The sequence below is a fragment of the Lupinus angustifolius genome, chromosome LG01, assembly GCF_001865875.1.
Source record: "Lupinus angustifolius cultivar Tanjil chromosome LG01, LupAngTanjil_v1.0, whole genome shotgun sequence".
Classification (NCBI taxonomy): Eukaryota; Viridiplantae; Streptophyta; class Magnoliopsida; order Fabales; family Fabaceae; genus Lupinus; species Lupinus angustifolius.
Window position 1 is genome coordinate 19,959,849 of NC_032009.1, and position 18,074 is coordinate 19,977,922.

An 18,074-nucleotide genomic window follows, 5' to 3' on the forward strand; every position below is an offset into this window, starting at 1 on the left:
CAATCTTTACATAATACATTCAACTTAAGTAACTTTATTTATTACTTGTAAAAAAATTATGCACTTAAATGTGAAATTTCTTTATGTCATCCCTACATGAAATTATGCAGTCTAAAGAACAATACTAGAATTTCTTGTGGTATACATTCATTGACAGAGTTGATGGTCATTCTATTATTCTCAACTTTACCAACTAAGTTCACTTATAATTTCTATTATTCTATTAAGTAGTTTTTTATTAATCAGTGGACTCTTGTATGCATAAAAATGCTGGCTACACAGTAACAAAGTTGTTGCAGGTTACTTAATGCATGCATAGTAACAAAAATCAATGAACAAAAGTTAAAAACATCAACCAACATCAACATAATCAGATAAAGCCAGACTACAAAACTGAATAACATTCAAGGATCTCAAGTAGCAACAATGATTTACTTAAACAAAAAACCAGTCAAGCTTCTATTCTCCATCAACTATCAAAACCAAGTGTGACAACTTCACTCCAAGTTCCAAAATTACGATTTGATTTCGAAAACAAAACAAGCTATGTGTTCAACCCTCGGTCTGCTCTCTCAGCCTCCGAATAGTACTTCGCACGGTCACAGCACTAGCAGTACTGTCAAAATGAACATGAACAAAAGATATACTCAAACCATTATAGGAAAGAAAACAATTAGATTGAAGAATTGAGTTGGAGAAGATTCTTACTTCAATGTGTATGCACCTCCAGCTTTCACTTTTCCGCAATCCTTGCAGCCCCAGATACCCACAGCCTTCCTCTTAACAGCATACTGCATATGCGCGACATATCATGAATCGAGTTATCGGATGCGAAAGTAAGTAGTGACCATAAAAATCATTTGACAGATAAAGGAATACCTTTCCACAGAACTCACAGAAGAATTTACTGTGCTGACTAACTTCCATCTTCTTAATTTGCTTCCTCAAACTAGCACCATATCGGGTGCCTGAAATTCGACAACACCATTGGTATAACACCTCACTCATCGCACAAAAAATAACTTTCCAAATATTGTAGGAAAATTTAATGCATTTTTTCCAGAAATCATCTTCATGTATTCTACAAAAATTACCCGAACCTCTTCTGAGTTTTAGCTTAATTACACTAGGTGCCCCACTTGTTTTATAAATTACACCAACACACCCAAGTTTATTTATGATTGAACAACTGAACCTCTAAAAGGGTGAGAATAACTTCCTAAACAAGGGTAGGACCAAGTGCAATAGCACAAACCACAAGGGGTCACTGTAATTTCTGCAATATTCTAATCAGATTAAAGGATGCAACTTTTTTTTGCAAAACAAAAGTTAACATTTTTTTACAAAACAAAAGTTAACATTTTTTTACAAAACAAAAGTTAACATTTTTTTACAAAACAAAAGTTAACATTTTTTTCCAAGTTCAGCCATGGTATCCAAACATGTCATTCCAAATTTCACAAACTACATTATAAAGCTAACATTTTTAAGCACCCTTTTTCTCCTATTTACTAGATCCAACAACAAAAAACAACAACAATCTCTTAATGCAATAAAGGGACTTGGCACATTACCGTATTTCCCAACAATACCAGCCTTCTTGGTTCTCTTAGTCTACACATGATAAAAATGAGAAAAAAATGAGATTTAAATTCCAACAATAGTCATTCATGTGAAGAAAGAGACTAATGAAACAATAATCATTGAAAAATATGAGAAGAATAACAAGAGTTTGTACCATTTTTGAAGAATGAGAGAGCAAATAGCTGCAACGGCGTTGATGTATGTTTGGGGACAATAGTAATAATAATAAAAGAATAGGGTTTTAATGCTGTTTATGGGCCCAGTGAGGCCCATATAGCTGAAAATGTCTATTTTTTTTTGTTTCCGTATCATCGCACCGGGACATCTACAGGTACGTGAGACTAACTCTCCGTGGACATTTTTTTCATCCATAAGACTCGAACCCGAGACCTTACTTAAGGGGAATCAAACATGTACCACTATTTTTTGTTTTCACTTCTTTTGATGTTATTTTTTGAAAAAGAAATGTAACAATTGGATATAATATTTGTTTTCAATTGTATATTAGAAGAAAAAAATGTTACAATTTAATTATTTATCAAAATAAATATCATAGGTATATTGTAACTATTTTACATGTGTGCGGAAATATGTTAGTTAGCGGACATATATTTTGATAGTTATATTAAATGAAAATTACTAAATCTCCAGTATGATTAATTAATTTTTGAGTTCACATTTTTAACTTGTTTTAGAACATTATTAAACTAAAGAGTTAAACATATAACATAATTTTATTTGTGCATATTTCTAATAAGCCAAATAAACATGGCATGTTTTCTATCTACCTGGTTCATAAAGTTGCATCCAAAACCGATTGAACCAATTTTTTAAAAATCATATGACAAAATCCAATAAAAGTCATTTTTAGCAATTTTGATTTATTCTAAAGATTAGTCTAAATTTAAGACCTTTAAACATTCTTTTGTAGATTATTAATCATATTCACCATCATTCATATTCGATGAGAAAAACTTATATGAGACATAAATAACGTCATATTTAGAGACACATATATTTATATTTTTAGTGCTATCATTTAGCAATAAATTTTAATTAGAATTCAATTTTTAATATGTTGTCAATATATTATTCATTATATGTACGTAGATATATCTTTAATTAAGTCTTTCTCATCTTTAATTACTAATACAAATGAGAGAAACACTTGTGTGAAAACAAAACTATGTAAAGACAATCAATAAGATTTTGACAACACATTAATATTTTCATAAAATGTACTCATCCCTCAATGTGACATGTTATATACGTATTCATACATGTTCTTTCTCTCCAAATGTATGTTGTATCCAAATTATTACATCTTATGTGAAACAAAAATAGCCTCATGTAACTATTGATTTTCTCGGCTCGGACAAAATTGACTCTGTTTCGTAAACAAAAAAAATGCCTTAAAAAGGTTTTGTCCGGTGCTCCTCCTTGTCGGAGCTTTCTCTCTCTCTCTCTCTCTTTGCAGCCATGTATGGCGGAGGTTAGTCTCAAAACAACTTATCTTTCTACATTCTAACTCTCTTTCTTCTTCATTCTTCTCAATTCTCTCTCTTTTTTGAATCCATAGATGAAGTATCAGCAATGGTACTTGACTTGGGTTCACACACATGCAAAGCTGGTTATGCTGGTGAAGATGCTCCCAAAGCTGTTTTTCCTTCTGTATGTCTTTTCCCTACTCTTTTTGCACCCTAAAGTTCTAGCTTTTTGCACTGTTCACTGATATTTCCCTATATTTATTGCCATATAATCAAAGTTTAATTTTTCCTATTTGTTGATTAGGTGGTAAAATTTTGCATATGTGTAGAGAAAATATGTAGAAACACTATTAAGTATAATAGATTATGGTTTTGTTTGGTAAAACTAGCTTATAAGCTGGGTTTGATGGTTGAGATTGGATAAGCTAGATGATTGAATTAAAACTATTTGGTAAGATGAGTTAACAAGGTAGGTTGATAGGCGTCGAATTGAAATCAGCCTCGTTGCCGAACACCAACATATAGCTTATTTTTGGTTAAATAAGCTAGCGGATTGGCGTATAAGTTCAATGGTGGTGTTAGAAAAAGACACTAGAAAAACACACTAATCCATTCCAACCACTAGAGGCAGAGGAACACCACTAAAATATAGGCAAAACCATTGGGAAGGATTTAAATGTTAATGGTTTGTTTATAGACATGATTTATTATCACACACTGTGAATTTGTGATGTCGTTTGATCATATAGTTGACCCAACAAGTGGAAAAGATGCTTGGATGTACCATTGTTGTTGTTGTTGTTGTTGTTGCTAGTCGCAGAGCCGGTTTTCTAACTGAAAATCGGGTTGTGACAGCTGACATTCATTTATTGCTCTCAGTTTTTTGCTATTTTTTGATAGAAAATTACAATTTTGTTCTCAGATAGTAATGAAATTGACAGTGTCATTTTCTGTGGTGATTAACTAGTGCTCGTCGATATTTGATAGTGTAATTTTGGTGAATGTATACTTTGTAGTTTTTAATTTCGTAACATCTAAAGAATCCATAGTTAGTTTACTAATTGATAATGAATATTGTAATCTAATGGTTGGAAGTTCTCTTGACATATGTGAACTTAGGTTGCTGGAGCAATTGATGAAATGGATATTGATGAATCAGATAATGCTGAAAAGAACTCCGTTTCTGCTGACAAAGCCAAGGGAAAGAGGAAATTGTATGTAGGATCTCAGTCCTTGGGGTACCGTAGAGACCATATGGAGGTAACTGTTATGTAATGATCGTGTAGATGAGGCTTGGAATAACGATTTAATGAAATTTTACGATGAATGCATTTAGTTATCTATTTTGTCCATGAATACAGGTGCTATCTCCATATAAGGATGGAATTGTTGCGGACTGGGATATTGTTGATAGCATATGGGATCATGCATTCAGGTTGTGACCGATTATCTAATGTTTCATTTGTTTGTCTTGTTACATTTGTTTCTTTTTATGGCACATGTAGTTGGCATTTGTTAAGGTTATGGAGAACTCTGTTAATTCTTTACATAAGCAGGCCTAATATTTGTATTTAATGTGCAAAAGTGCATTAGAAACAAATGTAGCAATGTTGGCCAATGCAGTTAGTATCGTGAATTGTACATGAATTGCTAGGCCTATTTTCCTGATCATGAATCGTATCGTATCGTAAGATTCATGCTCAATAACTAAACATACTAAAGATTATAAAGGTAGAGAAGAAGTAATGAGAACTAGGAAAGGCAGAGAATGAACAAAAAAAGATTATAAAGGTTTCCCACTGTTTTTCACTTTTCGGTGTTCACCTTACATAAAAATTATAGAGCAGGAACGATGCAGGACACATTATTCATCGTTTGCCACGAATCAAATCATGTTACGATTCATATGATTCTAACTTCAATGGTGATGACTAATTAATATTTGATAATAATAAAGATTCTTTTTCAAACATTGTTGATCAATCTTGCCATAGAGTTTCATCAAAGTTTTACATTGGTTGTTGAACCCCCCTCTTCTGGACGAGCTTGGAACCAACTATGTGAAGATTCACAATGAATCATCACTTAGGCTCACAAGAGCAAATGATAAATTGTAGTAGAGATGAGAAACTCCAAAAAAGGGACTAGAAGTATAGAACAAAGCCAATCAATATCGGATTTGAGTGTCGGACATGACATAACAATAGATTGTGGATGTGGGTTGCCAAACATCCATTGTAGTTGTGGAATTTGGATGAACAAGGGCATATCTGGATTGAGAGAATGATAATGGTTGTGCAACAAACGGTGATTGCTGATATGGCCAAATATGCCATCTCGCAACTGAAACTGGATGACAAGTGGAAAAGTTATAAAAAATGGTCGGATGACAACAGCCACTGGCGGAAAACAATAAAGAAGGGCATAGATGGGTGATGAACAAACACCGACAGAAGTGTGAGGCAATTCCTTCGAGGTTGGGTCCCACAGACAAGTTCAAGGTCTGGCAAAATGTTTGGCTGTCGATGCTGATAGACACGGTGGTGGCTCAGAACAGCTAAGATTGAAAAGAAGCTTCTGGAAATGTGTCATGGCAGGAGAGGTGGCTGATCAAAGTTTCAGATATATATTTTCTTTTTGGAAGTCGACAGCAAAGTAGTGACAGGACAAGTTATGGTGGATGGTTCTTCTCTGATAATTTAAAGGTAGAGGATAAGAGATTAAAAAAATGAAGTTGATATTAATATGATGGGCTGTATGGTGATGAAAAAGACAGCCGACATCCATATTTATAGGGGTGTAAGCGATTCCGGTTTAAACCGTGATTCCAGATATTAAAAAAAAAAACAAGAAAACAACGAAACCAAACCATTCATGACCTGTTCTGTTTGGTTCCTACTATAAAATTTATAGTTAATTGAAGTGAACCTGACCATGTCTTTGTGTTCGGTTTCGTCATTAAATTGCACCAAAAATTGAATAGAACATTTACACCCCGACCTATTTATACTAATAATAGAATCTTTGTCCTAATTAAATTAAAAGGAATATAAATAGGAACTAAATCCTATGAGATCATTTACTATATTCTAAAATATTCTATGATACGACAAAATATATTATGAGACATTTTTTGGATATTCTTACTCTACGAAAAACTCTAAATCGAGTAATTGAAAATATGGTTTTCAATCCATAATATTGTTTGATTGGCATAGTTAAACCTACCTAGTGGACAAAGGCTTGTTTGGTATTGCGGTTCTTTTTAAAATATGGTTTAAGTAAATCTGTTAGCTTAGCTGCAGTGTGCTTTTTTTTCATGGTTGTAGTGATTGACCCCTTGTCTGTTTTTTTGTAAATATTTTTATAGGGATTGCTTTATTCTTAACTTGGCATTTTTGTAGGGAGTGCCTATCGATTGATCCTAAAGAGCATCCAATGCTTCTTGCAGAACCTTCTTCTAACACTCAACAACAGAGGGAAAGGTATCATAGCTCAGAATGGATCCTCTCAGTTGAAAAAAATAAAAAATAAACAAGATCTTAACCATTGAATATATCTTTTTTCATCGACAAAAGTCGTACTTTATTAAAGTGAATTGTTGGATCATAAAAATTGAAAGGATGCAGTCTTTTTTTACAATGGAGAGGATCCATATCCATTGTATCTATTATGTAGAATCAAGAGCAGAAAGGTTTAAAACATCAATATGTAAGATTCAGTTTGTTGTGATTCTTGCAGGGCTGCTGAGCTTATGTTTGAGAAGTACAAAGCACCTGCGTTGTTCCTGGCGAAGAATGCGGTAAGTGAATAGTTCTTCACCGATCTTACATCTAATTGAAGTAACATGCATTATAGAGTAAGAATGAAGGAAATATTAAAAACTTATTCCTTTTGCTTGACATACAGGTTTTGACTTCTTTTGCATCAGGTCGTGCTACGTCATTAGTTGTTGATAGGTAAGAGCTCGCAGAGTTACTGACTAGTAGTCGTGTTCTTATTCTTTGGTACTATCCATATGTCAACCTTTTGTTAATTCCTGTATATAAACTTCCGGAGATATTTTATTTGCAAAGGGCAAGTCATTCTCGTATTGTCTCATTATGACTTAGATGTCCCATTTTTTACGAAATATAGTTGGAGAGCATTTGAATTTGCTTGAGTTGCAGGATGATAGAAATAGACCCCACTGAGCCCTTTGGGCCATAAAGAAATAGTTCTGTATGTATTATTTTTTTATATCCATATATTGTTGAAGCATCCCTGACGAGAGGTTTTCTTGTACTTAGTGGTGGAGGATCAACTACGGTTGTGCCAGTACATGATGGTTACGTTCTTCAGAAGGTATTCCTTGTCAACTATTCAAATAGAATGCACTCGTTGTCATGTAAATAAACGATTCATATATTTTATTAATTTTCAGTATTTCGTCTGCTATCCAATTTCTCATGTGTTGCTTCAATATTATTTATGGCTATTTCATCTATAATTCTGTCTGCAGTACACCACTGTTTCTGAATTTGGATCGGCTGTTGAATGGTTTTATATAAGGTTTAGAGGTTGAAACAAGTTGGCAATATATTTAAAATGATTGATAAACAACAACAACCAAGCCTTTATCCCACTAGGTGGGGTCGGCTACAATGGTCGAACGACGCCATAATGCTCTATCATAAATCACGTTCATGACGAATCTTAATTGATTGATAAACAATTGGAAATATATGCATTAAATTTATGAAACCAAGCCCTGAAATATTGAATCGATTATAAAATATTCTGAACATTTAATTATTGTTTTGTCTTTTAGTATATGTGATGCATAGATTTGAAGTTATGTAGACATACAAGGAACAAATATTTGTGGACCATCATCTATATTACTCTCATTATTGATCATTATTTGGTACAAAAGTATAAGCATAACTAATAATTAAACTTGTATCGCAAAGAGTCGATATATCAGCGAGACACTAATTCATCCCTTGGTTCCTTCAATTTTTGTTGTTGATAAAAGAAGTAAATATTAAGATGAAGAAAAAGAATTGCATAGAGTTAGGAGGATAAAGACTCTCAATCAAAGAATACAACAAAATATGAATATGGAAAAAGAGAAAATCACTGTAAAAAGCTTCTCAATCCCTCAACATATTGTTTGGGAAAGCCAATAAAAAGCTATGAGCTTTGCATCAATTAGACGCCAACCACAATCTTATCCCGAATCAAGTGAGCAGAAGAAACCTCCTTAAAAGTTCACACGTTATGCTCTAACCGAACAAGGCATACTGTAGTATAGAGTGCACACTGTCGCAAAATTTAGCCTCTTTACTTCTACCAACACCATAAAAATGGATAATATTTCTTCATATATGCTCTATATTTGCATAGTTTCTGTCATTCTGTTTTCTTGATATGTACATATACAATCTAAAAGAATTTAAGACATCATTTCACCCTTTGCATTTATCAGAGATTTGGCTAATATTGTGATTGTTTCGGTCTGGTTTTATCTTTTATTTTGTTTTCACGAGAAGGCTGTGGCAACTTCTCCAATTGGAGGTGAATTACTTACAGACTGCTTGATAAAAAGCTTGGAAAGCAAGGGTATCGTGGTGAGTGACAAACATGATATACTATTTTTTTGAATTCTCATCTTTTCATCTTCCTGACATTTCTCCATTTCTTTTGTCACAGATAAAACCACGGTATTCTTTTAGGAGAAAGGAAATACGCCCTGGAGAGTTTCAGGTATACTGTGTTTTCATTTTATCGACTTATGAATAACTTGGCTTTTTCTTCTATTTGCTTGCAATAATCTAAGTACAAGACATCAATATTCCTTTTCTGTAAAATATCGTGGTGAGTAATATGGGAGATTTGTCCTTTTTTGCACCTCCAGGTCATCTGGATAGTTTAAGTGTTTCCTTTTTGTCACCCGTAAAACTGATAGTTCCTTGTTACCTTTCTTGATCAATTATCGATTAATGCACCAAGTTGCATAGCATTCACTTATGTTAGCACGCTGCTTCTGTGTGGCATGAGCTAAACAATTTACATCTTATCTACTTGATCTACTGGAAGTAGGATCTGTACCGGATGCTTGCACAAATTTAGAAAATTAATTTGAATATTTAGCTGTTAATGAGAGAATGGTGTTAGATATATAAGGACAATGAAGATAGAAATTGTGTAGGCGTCTAATATTTCTTTACCTCAATTACATTTGTAATCATATCTATTAAAAATGTACCTAACAAATAAAAAGGGTGACCAAGTTTACGATGCTCCCACCTAGTGGGGTCTGGGGAAGGTAAATGTACGCAACCTTACCCTTGCAAGGGGAGAAGTTGTTTCTAGGATTTGAACCCACGACCTCCAGGTTACAAGGTAAACAACCTTACCGTTGCGCCGAGGCTCACCCTCTTGGGGCCTAATTGATGAAACTTAATTTAGTTTCTTTCTTTTTACTTCTCACTACTGGTTTTGGCCATACATGAATTGTTATAATTTCTTATATCGTATGTATTTTTTTGACTCCTACAGACTGTTGATCTTGATTTTCCAAATACAAGTGAAAGCTACAAACTATACTCCCAGGTCTGTGTCTGACCATGTAATTTCTAATTAGATATTTCATTTCCTTTACCTGACGACATTTCTCTCGTGACAGAGGGTGATTGCTAGTGATATCAAGGAATGTGTGTGTCGAGCTCCAGATACTTCATATGATGGTTTGTCTACTTGTTCTTTTCATCCGGTGTAATGTTATGAAACCGATTGGTCTTGTGCTGGTGTTCTTTTGAAGGCATTAGTATGTAAATGCCTGGATTTTATGTTTTTATTCTCTCTATTCCCATAAACGAACCTCGTCAATAGTGCATGTCTACATGATTTGATTTGCTATGCCTCCTGCTTGATTTTTTAATTTGCTCTATGAGCTTTCATGTAAGTCGTATGTCTTGTTTTTAAATAATCTAACTTAATAACAAACATATGCATGTTTCCGGTTAATTCTTTAGAGCTCTAGAAGACGAGTTTACCTTCCTGGATAAGTAGAGTTGAATAGAAGCAGTTTCCATATATGACATCTATTATTCTTCCTTTTTTGTGGCAGAGAGGGCATACTCAAACATTCCGACAACCCCATATGAGCTTCCTGATGGCCAGTAAGTTGAAGTTATCGTACTCAGAAATAGCCACGATAGATTGAATTCTGTTTCATCTTTGGAATACTTGTCTTCTATTGATCTATTCTATGCTAGTTTTTGTTGTTAATAGCATCATAGCCTAATTATTGCCTCTGGTTAATGCATATTTTATTATCTGGCATTATCATTTTGTAACTTCTATTTTTTCGGCAACACAGGATAATTGAAATTGGTGCTGATAGATTTAAGATTCCAGATATTCTTTTTACTCCAACCCTGGTTCAGGTGTGTGGCTTGGATGCAAAATGTGATTAGTTTATATTCTTGTTCATCCGGTATCAATGATTTTTGCTGTAGTATGTTCTCGGAATATGCTAGGCTTCTGGGAATAAAAATTATCATCTTCAATTTGATTTCGAAAGGTTGATAACTGTGGGTTGAAGAGTTTTTTCCTTTTTTAGGGTGTCGGGGACCTATTTTTGAAATTGTTTTTATCTTGGTTGTATTAAACAGTCATGCTTTTCCGAAGCATCTTTTCCCTCTCCCTCTATTGATTTTTTTTCCAAATAACTCTTGCAAATTGACATGGTGTAAGTTGCAGAGTGTGCAGTGCGCATTCTTTCTAGTCCAATATTGCATTATGTGCTGATGTAAATTACTTCAAAATCAATGTCCCTGTGGTTTTGCTTTTCTGTGTACTGATTTCCTTTTATGTATGGTTGTAAATTACAGACAATTCCTGGCATGGAGAGCTTTGCAGAAATTGCTCCTTCAGTTCGTGGCCTGCCTCAAATGGTAATATACTTCAACTTGAATATTATTTGAAGTGTCTTTTTCGGGATTTAACTATTCTTCTTCCTGTTGCTGACGGTTTTACTATTTCTTGGAATATTTTCAGGTTATAGAGAGCATTAATAAGTGTGATGTAGATATCCGTAGAGAATTATTTAGTAGCATACTGGTAATCTTATTGATTGTTGCCTTCTCTTTTTTTCCTGTGTGTATATACTGTAGGTATGTGCTATGTAGAGCTTAATTTAGTTTAGTTTGAGATTATTGGTGTTAGCCGACCCCACCTTGGGGACTAAGGTTTGGTTGGTATTGTATGGACATTATTGGTGATTCAAGAAATTGAAATGGGGGTAAAACTTGCATACGTCTGATCCACCCTATACCCACACAATGATGGGAGCATTGTGGGAGTCTCGTGTATTCGCCAATCCTTTAAGTGCATTTTGGACTTTTTTAGAGGCGAGTGATTGTAAGCAAGCTACAGTTTTGTTATAGATTTACATACGTTGAATTTCCTATCGACAGTTTTAGTGTCCAAGATTCTGTTTCTTCATGGAGATTTCCACTTTTTATTGCCAATTTAAATCATACGGAATTTCTGTTTTGGAATCCCTTTTAGGTTCTCCTTGATTCCATTTGTTAGAGTAATTAGGCCCAACTCGACCCCAAAAGCTAGCTCTTTGGGGAGGATTGCCCAGTTGATGAAACCATATGATGTGTGTATATATGTATAGGCTAAGTGATTTTTTCATAGGTTCGGAATTTGTTGAACTGAAAAACATGATTGAGGCATTCATACATCATTACCTTGACATTAGTGTGGGAATAGTCTATGCTGCATGTGGAGGGGCATACAACCTAGCTTATTTCCTGACTTGGACTCGGCTAAAATTGTTTTTATTTATTACACACAGCTTGCCGGTGGCACAGCTTCAATGCAGCAATTAAAGGAACGCCTCGAGAAAGATTTGGTAGAGGTAAACTTAAATGAACAGGTTCTTGGTTTCCTTTGCATACTTTTGGGATGATATTGTCTCTGAGTACATGACCTTGTATATCACTTTCCTAATCAATTATCATAGTAAAAAGAACAGTTATCTGAAACAAGGTGAATGGAAGAATGAACTTCTTATTAGGAATAATATATTGAATGGTTGGGGTTGTTAATCTGGAAATGCTGTCATCATCTGTTTCAGACTTTTCCATGGGATATATTGCTGAATCATCATAAAATATTTTGAATATTGTTTTTTATTGCTATAATGTACTTTTACTGAAACTAACAGTGCAATTATAAAGCATAATATTGTTCTATAAGGTCGTACGCTTGAACTACATTAGAAGCATGTAGCTTCAGCTTCTGCATTCTGTCACTTTTAAGAGAAGAAAATGAAGTTGAAAGCCTTATCAAAGATTCTCTCAGGAATCACATTTGAGTTGATATGTGATGAACACTTAATGGAACTCTTTGAAGTAACTTACTATGTGCATGTAATTGTCTATGATCTTCAAAAGGCTATATCGGTTAGTTATGGTTGTAAAAATTGATGAGAATATTATTTCTGATTCAGGATTCCCCACAAGCTGCTAGAGTAAAAGTACTGGCCAGTGGAAATGCAACTGAAAGAAGGTTTAGGTGGGTTATCTATTTCTCTTTCAAGCAGTCATTATAATTTCCGATTTTATATTCTCCCTTTCTTGACCATCGAAAATAGCCTAAAGTGTAGGACTTCTATATTTTCTCAGCATTTGATAAATTTTACTTCAACAACATGCCTGTGTGAAAACCAATAAGCTTAAGCTATTGCATGCCGAGGATTAGATTTCTAGTATAACCTTCCTGATCTGGATAAGATCGTTAATCTAGTCGTCACAGGTTTAACATGGATCAAGAATTTTATTTGTTTTTATATGATTCATTCTTGGCCTTCAAATTCTGAATATCAGTATTATATAAAGTGGCTATGGTTCTATTCAGCCGGAAAGCCGAATACTTTCCCATTTATTGACAAGGCTAATCGTAAACATTAAACATTCATCATGAAACAATAACATTGGACAAACTTAGCTACAAATCTATGGTACCTGTTAATGCTGTTTTCCAATAAAAACATTTGCAGTGGCTCTTCAATGAAATCACTGTGTAACAACTGTTATACATGTTATGTTTTTGTTGGAGAACAACATTCCAAACACCTGAAGAATTATTTGTATCTTTTAATATTTTACAAGAGGCATATTTATAAAAAAAAATATTTATCAACATGTTATATAAGCAGAATTGTTATATGATCGAGTTTTCAAATGAAACGCGGGCAATCTAGGCTCCCCCGAATTAAGTTTTTCATTTCTATCTCTAGTGTATCAATTAATATCTCTTTTACTAACCTTGAATTTGGCTGCAAATGTCAGTTATGTGGTTTCTTTTGCATGCTTATAAATTTAAAGCTTTTCCATTCTACAACCACTGGGACTAAATTAATAGGTAAAACACTGTTTGAAAAGTAGGATCATAATGCAAAGTGATATGTAGAGCTCCTGTGAGAATAAAAATCTGCCATGCTAGCCTCTTTGGAGGTGGTAGAAGAGTTTTCGTGTTGCCCGAACTCTTTCTTGTGCCTGCGTGTATGTGTGATGGTCACAATTTCACCACGGCACAGGAAGTATAAACCATCTTAAATGGTTTGATCAGGTGTTCTCCTCCTCCCTTGATCTGAACTTTGTCGATTCGGAAAATTTTGAATACATTTTCAATGTTGTGGTAGTGATTGTTGATGCATTATAAATTCTGTATCCTGTAACTCATTATGGTAATTTTATGTGCAGTGTTTGGATAGGAGGGAGTATATTGGCTTCTCTTGGCTCTTTCCAGCAAATGTGGTTCTCCAAGACTGAGTAATTATCAATTCTTTACCCAAACTTATGGTTATACTCATAGTTTTAAGTTGCCAGTACAATTGCAATATTGTGGTTTTAGTAGTTTCCACAGTCATAATTATGGCCACATTGCCGGACGCAATCACACCCGCAATTTAAAACCATGATTTTGTTAGGAGTCTCACATTGATAGAATATCAAACTCAATGTGGTACTTAAGCCATGAGGTTCTCCCACCTAATAGACTAATCTTTTGGGTTGGGCTCTCCTCATGTGCTTAATTCTTAACAATTGATGCTTTCATTGAGAGTTGTGTCACGAAAAGGACTACCTATATGTTGGATTAAGATACATTACCAAACACTGATAGGTGAGTAAAGCCGCCAAAAGAGAAAGGGCTACCACCGGGTAAGTGCCAATAGAGTGAAAATCGTCATGGACATAGTCCCACATGAGTAGAATAACAAATTCAATGTGGCATTTAAGCCATGAGGCTCTCCCACCTAATAGACTAGTCCTTTGGGTTGGACTCTCATCATGTGTTTAAGTCGTAACAGGTCGATAGTTACCTTTCTTTTCTTTTTCGTCCTTTGTCATAAGAAAACATGTCAGATCAAGCTTCCAAATTTTGTCATGAAGTGGATAACAGTTACATATATTGGTGTCAAGAAAACATAAATACATTGTTTTATTGCATTTCTGATAGGTATGAAGAGCATGGAGCTTCATATATCCAAAGGAAATGTCCTTGAGTTGATTATCTTGATGAATGCTGAATTAGTGCTTGTGCTTCTAATGGATTCTTCTTTCCTCTTAGTTATCATTCTTATTTTATTCAGCTCCTCAAAATGCATCAGAACCTAGTTTTAGCTGTAATTTATAATGATGTTGTGTTGTAAAGTGTACTTAGAATCTGTAACAAAACACATATTCATTTGGTTTCACTTCCATGTAATTTAATGCAAAGCATGTGTTTAATAGATAAAAATTGAATAGTAATTATTTGATTACTAGTTTTAATTATGGTATGTCACAAAAGTTGTACAATACCCTATTCTTAAAGTCAGAATCCTCCAGAGAGGGAAGTACTATGAAAAAATAAAGAAAAAGTAAAATGTAATGATACTTGTATTTTTCAAACTAAAACCAAAAACAGAACTTCCTTCTCTAGTATCTGAAAGGATTCTGACTAATTGAAGTCAACAAGATTGAAGGCAGCATAAGTGTTATGGAGTTGATGAAATATTGTTCACAGTTTATATGTAATTGTGTAATGACAATGTTATTGATATGCACTCCTTTTGTTTTTCCAATATGTAGACAATTTAAACTTTTTCTCGTACCACTAAGGTATTCTCTTACCTTTTTTAGTAATGAATTAATTTTTTTCGGGTTTGTAGTTAAACATTTCTAAGAAATAAATGTACAATTTTAATTTAAAAAGGTTTTGATTTTTATTTTCATACCATGTGTATTTTATCTTCTTTTTCTTTATTTAGAATTTTCAGTTTTTTGTAAAGCAAAAGAAAAAGTGGAAGAAAATGGTTTTTTATTTGTTTATTAATTTTTAGGATACAAAACTTATTTTTCTTTGTAAAACAAATTAATGTAAATATGTGTGAGATAATTAAATATTAAACATTATTGTTAAAGTTGTATATTTTTACATTGAAATGGTCTTAAAATTTTAATTTATTTGTAAATAAATGGGTAAAACTTAAGCAAAAGTCGTTATAAAATATCTAAACTGATTCTCCATCCTTTAATGGAAAATCCCCATATCTGATAAAAATATCAAAACTGATTATACATACTTTAATGGAAAATTCTCATCGCTATAAAAAATATCTAAACTGATTCTCCATACTTTAATTAAATTAAATTCAAAAATCTAAATCATTAGTCAAAGTCAAAACTGACATATGTATTATTCATCTATACTTTATCTCTATATATCTATATTTATATACTATATATAAAGGTAAAATACGATGCAATTATCACCATGTTGTAATTTTTACTTTTTTATTTTTCTTAACATTATTTAATTTCTACAAAAAAAAAACATATAATATTCGGTAATCACTGCTCACACATTAATGCATTTCATTCAACTGTACTAATATCTTTATCTATATAACATAAGGGAAACCTCTTCTAATTACTAATTTGAATGTTATATCATAAATATTTTCACACAATAAATGTGGGAGAAATTGGTGTTTTAATATACATTATTATTAAACTCGGATCGGTGAATGATAATTTAGTTAAGATATTAAATCAATGAGTCGCGGATTGAATCAGTTGACTCGATTCACGTTAACAAATTTAAATTTTTTTTAATGTTAGCTAACATTATTTAATAACTCTATATTCTAAAATTAAAATATTTCACTACTATGAAATATCAAGTTAAAAATATCGTCAAACAACATATGTATTATGTTTTAATTGTAACAAAAGTGCACATAAATTTAAAATGTGATAAATATAACTAAAAATATGTTAAAAATATTTAATTTTTTATCTCAAAACGACATTGTTTTAGATATTTTTTAAAAATATTTTTTGATTGACTCGGTTTGTCCAACAATTTCGAGTAACCGATTTTAGGCTTAATAAACTAACTGAATTGAACCAAGTCAATTCGATTTTGATGCAAAACTGGTTAGATGAGAGACTCAGACTAGTCAGATATCTGGTTCACGATTGAAGCAGTCAGAGCAGCTGGTTCGAGGCGAATTTTATAACAGTGCTAATATTTTGTTAATTGTGTGAAAGTAAATATCACTTATTATTTATGCATCACAACTTAATTATACACTTCATAATTGCGAGTGATTCAATTACTTCAATATTCAATTTTTAAGAAAAATAGGATTGAATAATTACCTCAATCAAATATATTCAACTCCAAATTACAATATCTAACACAAATTTCTATTTGATATTTATACTTTATAAAATATACACTACATACAATAAAAAAATAAATTGAAAAACACAGAAGTGTCTTTCAAAACACTATTATTTATAAAGGAAATACTTTAATTATGATGATTTAGAATTGTCACCAAATTTCTTTTTTGAGATTGAATAAGTGTTGACTATTTGAATCACGTTGGATTGATGAATTACACTATATTATAAAAAAATAAAAAATATATATATAAAATTTTATATATTTTATAATAATTAATACATATAAAATAGTTATTAGATGAATAATAAAATTTATATACATATTAAATTTACCATATATTTTAATCACTAAAATTTATTATAAAATTGTACAAAAATAGATAATATATAATTATAAAATAATAATAAAAATGTAATATATATAAATTATTTACATAATAAATTTATAAATGTGCAGGTACTTATAAAGCGGATATCATGATACCCTCTTCTACCTGTATGGGTATATGTTGCAAGTTTTTAGCGAATATCCATTGGATAGAATATTTTTGTCATACATATTTTTAATGATGGAGTAAAAATAGAAAAAGACAACTAAGACCATATATTTGATCTATGAAGTCAATATTCTCGATTACTAATTTTAAATTTAAGTTAAACCTTTTGGAAGTTAATAATTAAAAATTCAAAATATAAAAACAAATCATTAGTCAAAAAAGTCAAATTTGGCAAACTTATAAAAGGAAAGAAAGGGAAGTAAAGAAAACGCTTAATCAATAAGGAATTAAACTAGAAAATATCCTATACATCTAAACAATAATAACAATTAATACGTAAATACGTTTTATTAGAAATAGGAAAGGGCAATAAAATATTTTATCCATCGAGTCAACATTCTCTACTAGTAATATTAAATTTAAATTAAACCATTAGTAAGTTAATTAAAATAATTATGTTAAAAGTAAATAGTAAATTTCCTTAAACAAAATATATCATTTACATTACATTGCAAAAAAAAGTAAAAACTTAATTTTATTGGTACATTTTTTTCCTTTTTGGGTACATTTTTTTCCTTTTTCTGAAATAACTAAGAAAGATAAACATAATGTGAAGATGATAATCACAGAATTGCATATATAAATTTGAGATATGTTACAGTTCATATTAATTAATTACAAATTACAACCAAATAAGTATAAAACTTCATCACACCCTGGTTTGAAGATAAATAATAGAACAAGTTGTGTGATAATCTTTCTCC

At 32.2% G+C, this 18,074-nt stretch overlaps 2 protein-coding genes across 3 annotated transcripts; one reads left to right on the top strand and one right to left on the bottom strand.

Moving 5' to 3' along the window:
* On the bottom strand, window positions 333-1,809 carry LOC109352339 (60S ribosomal protein L37a). Its single transcript, XM_019594285.1, has 5 exons — window positions 1,739-1,809; window positions 1,575-1,614; window positions 880-968; window positions 709-791; window positions 333-616 (listed from the first exon to the last, which is right to left on the bottom strand). Exons 1-5 carry the CDS (start codon window positions 1,739-1,741, stop codon window positions 553-555), a joined length of 279 nt encoding a protein of 92 aa, XP_019449830.1. The 5' UTR covers window positions 1,742-1,809; the 3' UTR covers window positions 333-552.
* On the top strand, window positions 2,985-14,911 carry LOC109352344 (actin-related protein 4-like). Of its 2 annotated transcripts, XM_019594298.1 has the most exons (21): window positions 2,985-3,076; window positions 3,164-3,255; window positions 4,191-4,331; window positions 4,433-4,506; window positions 6,476-6,556; window positions 6,813-6,873; window positions 6,981-7,030; window positions 7,361-7,415; window positions 8,606-8,683; window positions 8,766-8,819; window positions 9,615-9,668; window positions 9,742-9,802; window positions 10,186-10,237; window positions 10,438-10,504; window positions 10,952-11,014; window positions 11,118-11,180; window positions 11,926-11,988; window positions 12,583-12,647; window positions 13,838-13,906; window positions 14,595-14,640; window positions 14,673-14,911. In XM_019594298.1, the coding sequence occupies exons 1-20, from the start codon at window positions 3,064-3,066 to the stop codon at window positions 14,638-14,640; spliced, it is 1,302 nt and encodes a 433-aa protein (XP_019449843.1). In that variant the 5' UTR covers window positions 2,985-3,063; the 3' UTR covers window positions 14,673-14,911. The 2 variants fall into 2 exon arrangements, with proteins under 2 accessions (XP_019449843.1, XP_019449850.1); XM_019594305.1 differs by lacking the exons at window positions 2,985-3,076; window positions 3,164-3,255 and having other exon boundaries at window positions 4,217-4,331; window positions 6,794-6,873; window positions 14,595-14,887.

Coding starts and splice junctions, on each gene's coding strand:
- LOC109352344 (XM_019594298.1), top strand. Junction 6,557..6,812: donor ACTCAACAACAGAGGGAAAG/GTATCATAGCTC, acceptor TGATTCTTGCAG/GGCTGCTGAGCTTATGTTTG. Junction 9,803..10,185: donor TCCAGATACTTCATATGATG/GTTTGTCTACTT, acceptor TTTTTGTGGCAG/AGAGGGCATACTCAAACATT.
- LOC109352339 (XM_019594285.1), bottom strand. Junction 969..1,574: donor TGGTATTGTTGGGAAATACG/GTAATGTGCCAA, acceptor GTCGAATTTCAG/GCACCCGATATGGTGCTAGT. Junction 792..879: donor TCTGTGAGTTCTGTGGAAAG/GTATTCCTTTAT, acceptor GCGCATATGCAG/TATGCTGTTAAGAGGAAGGC.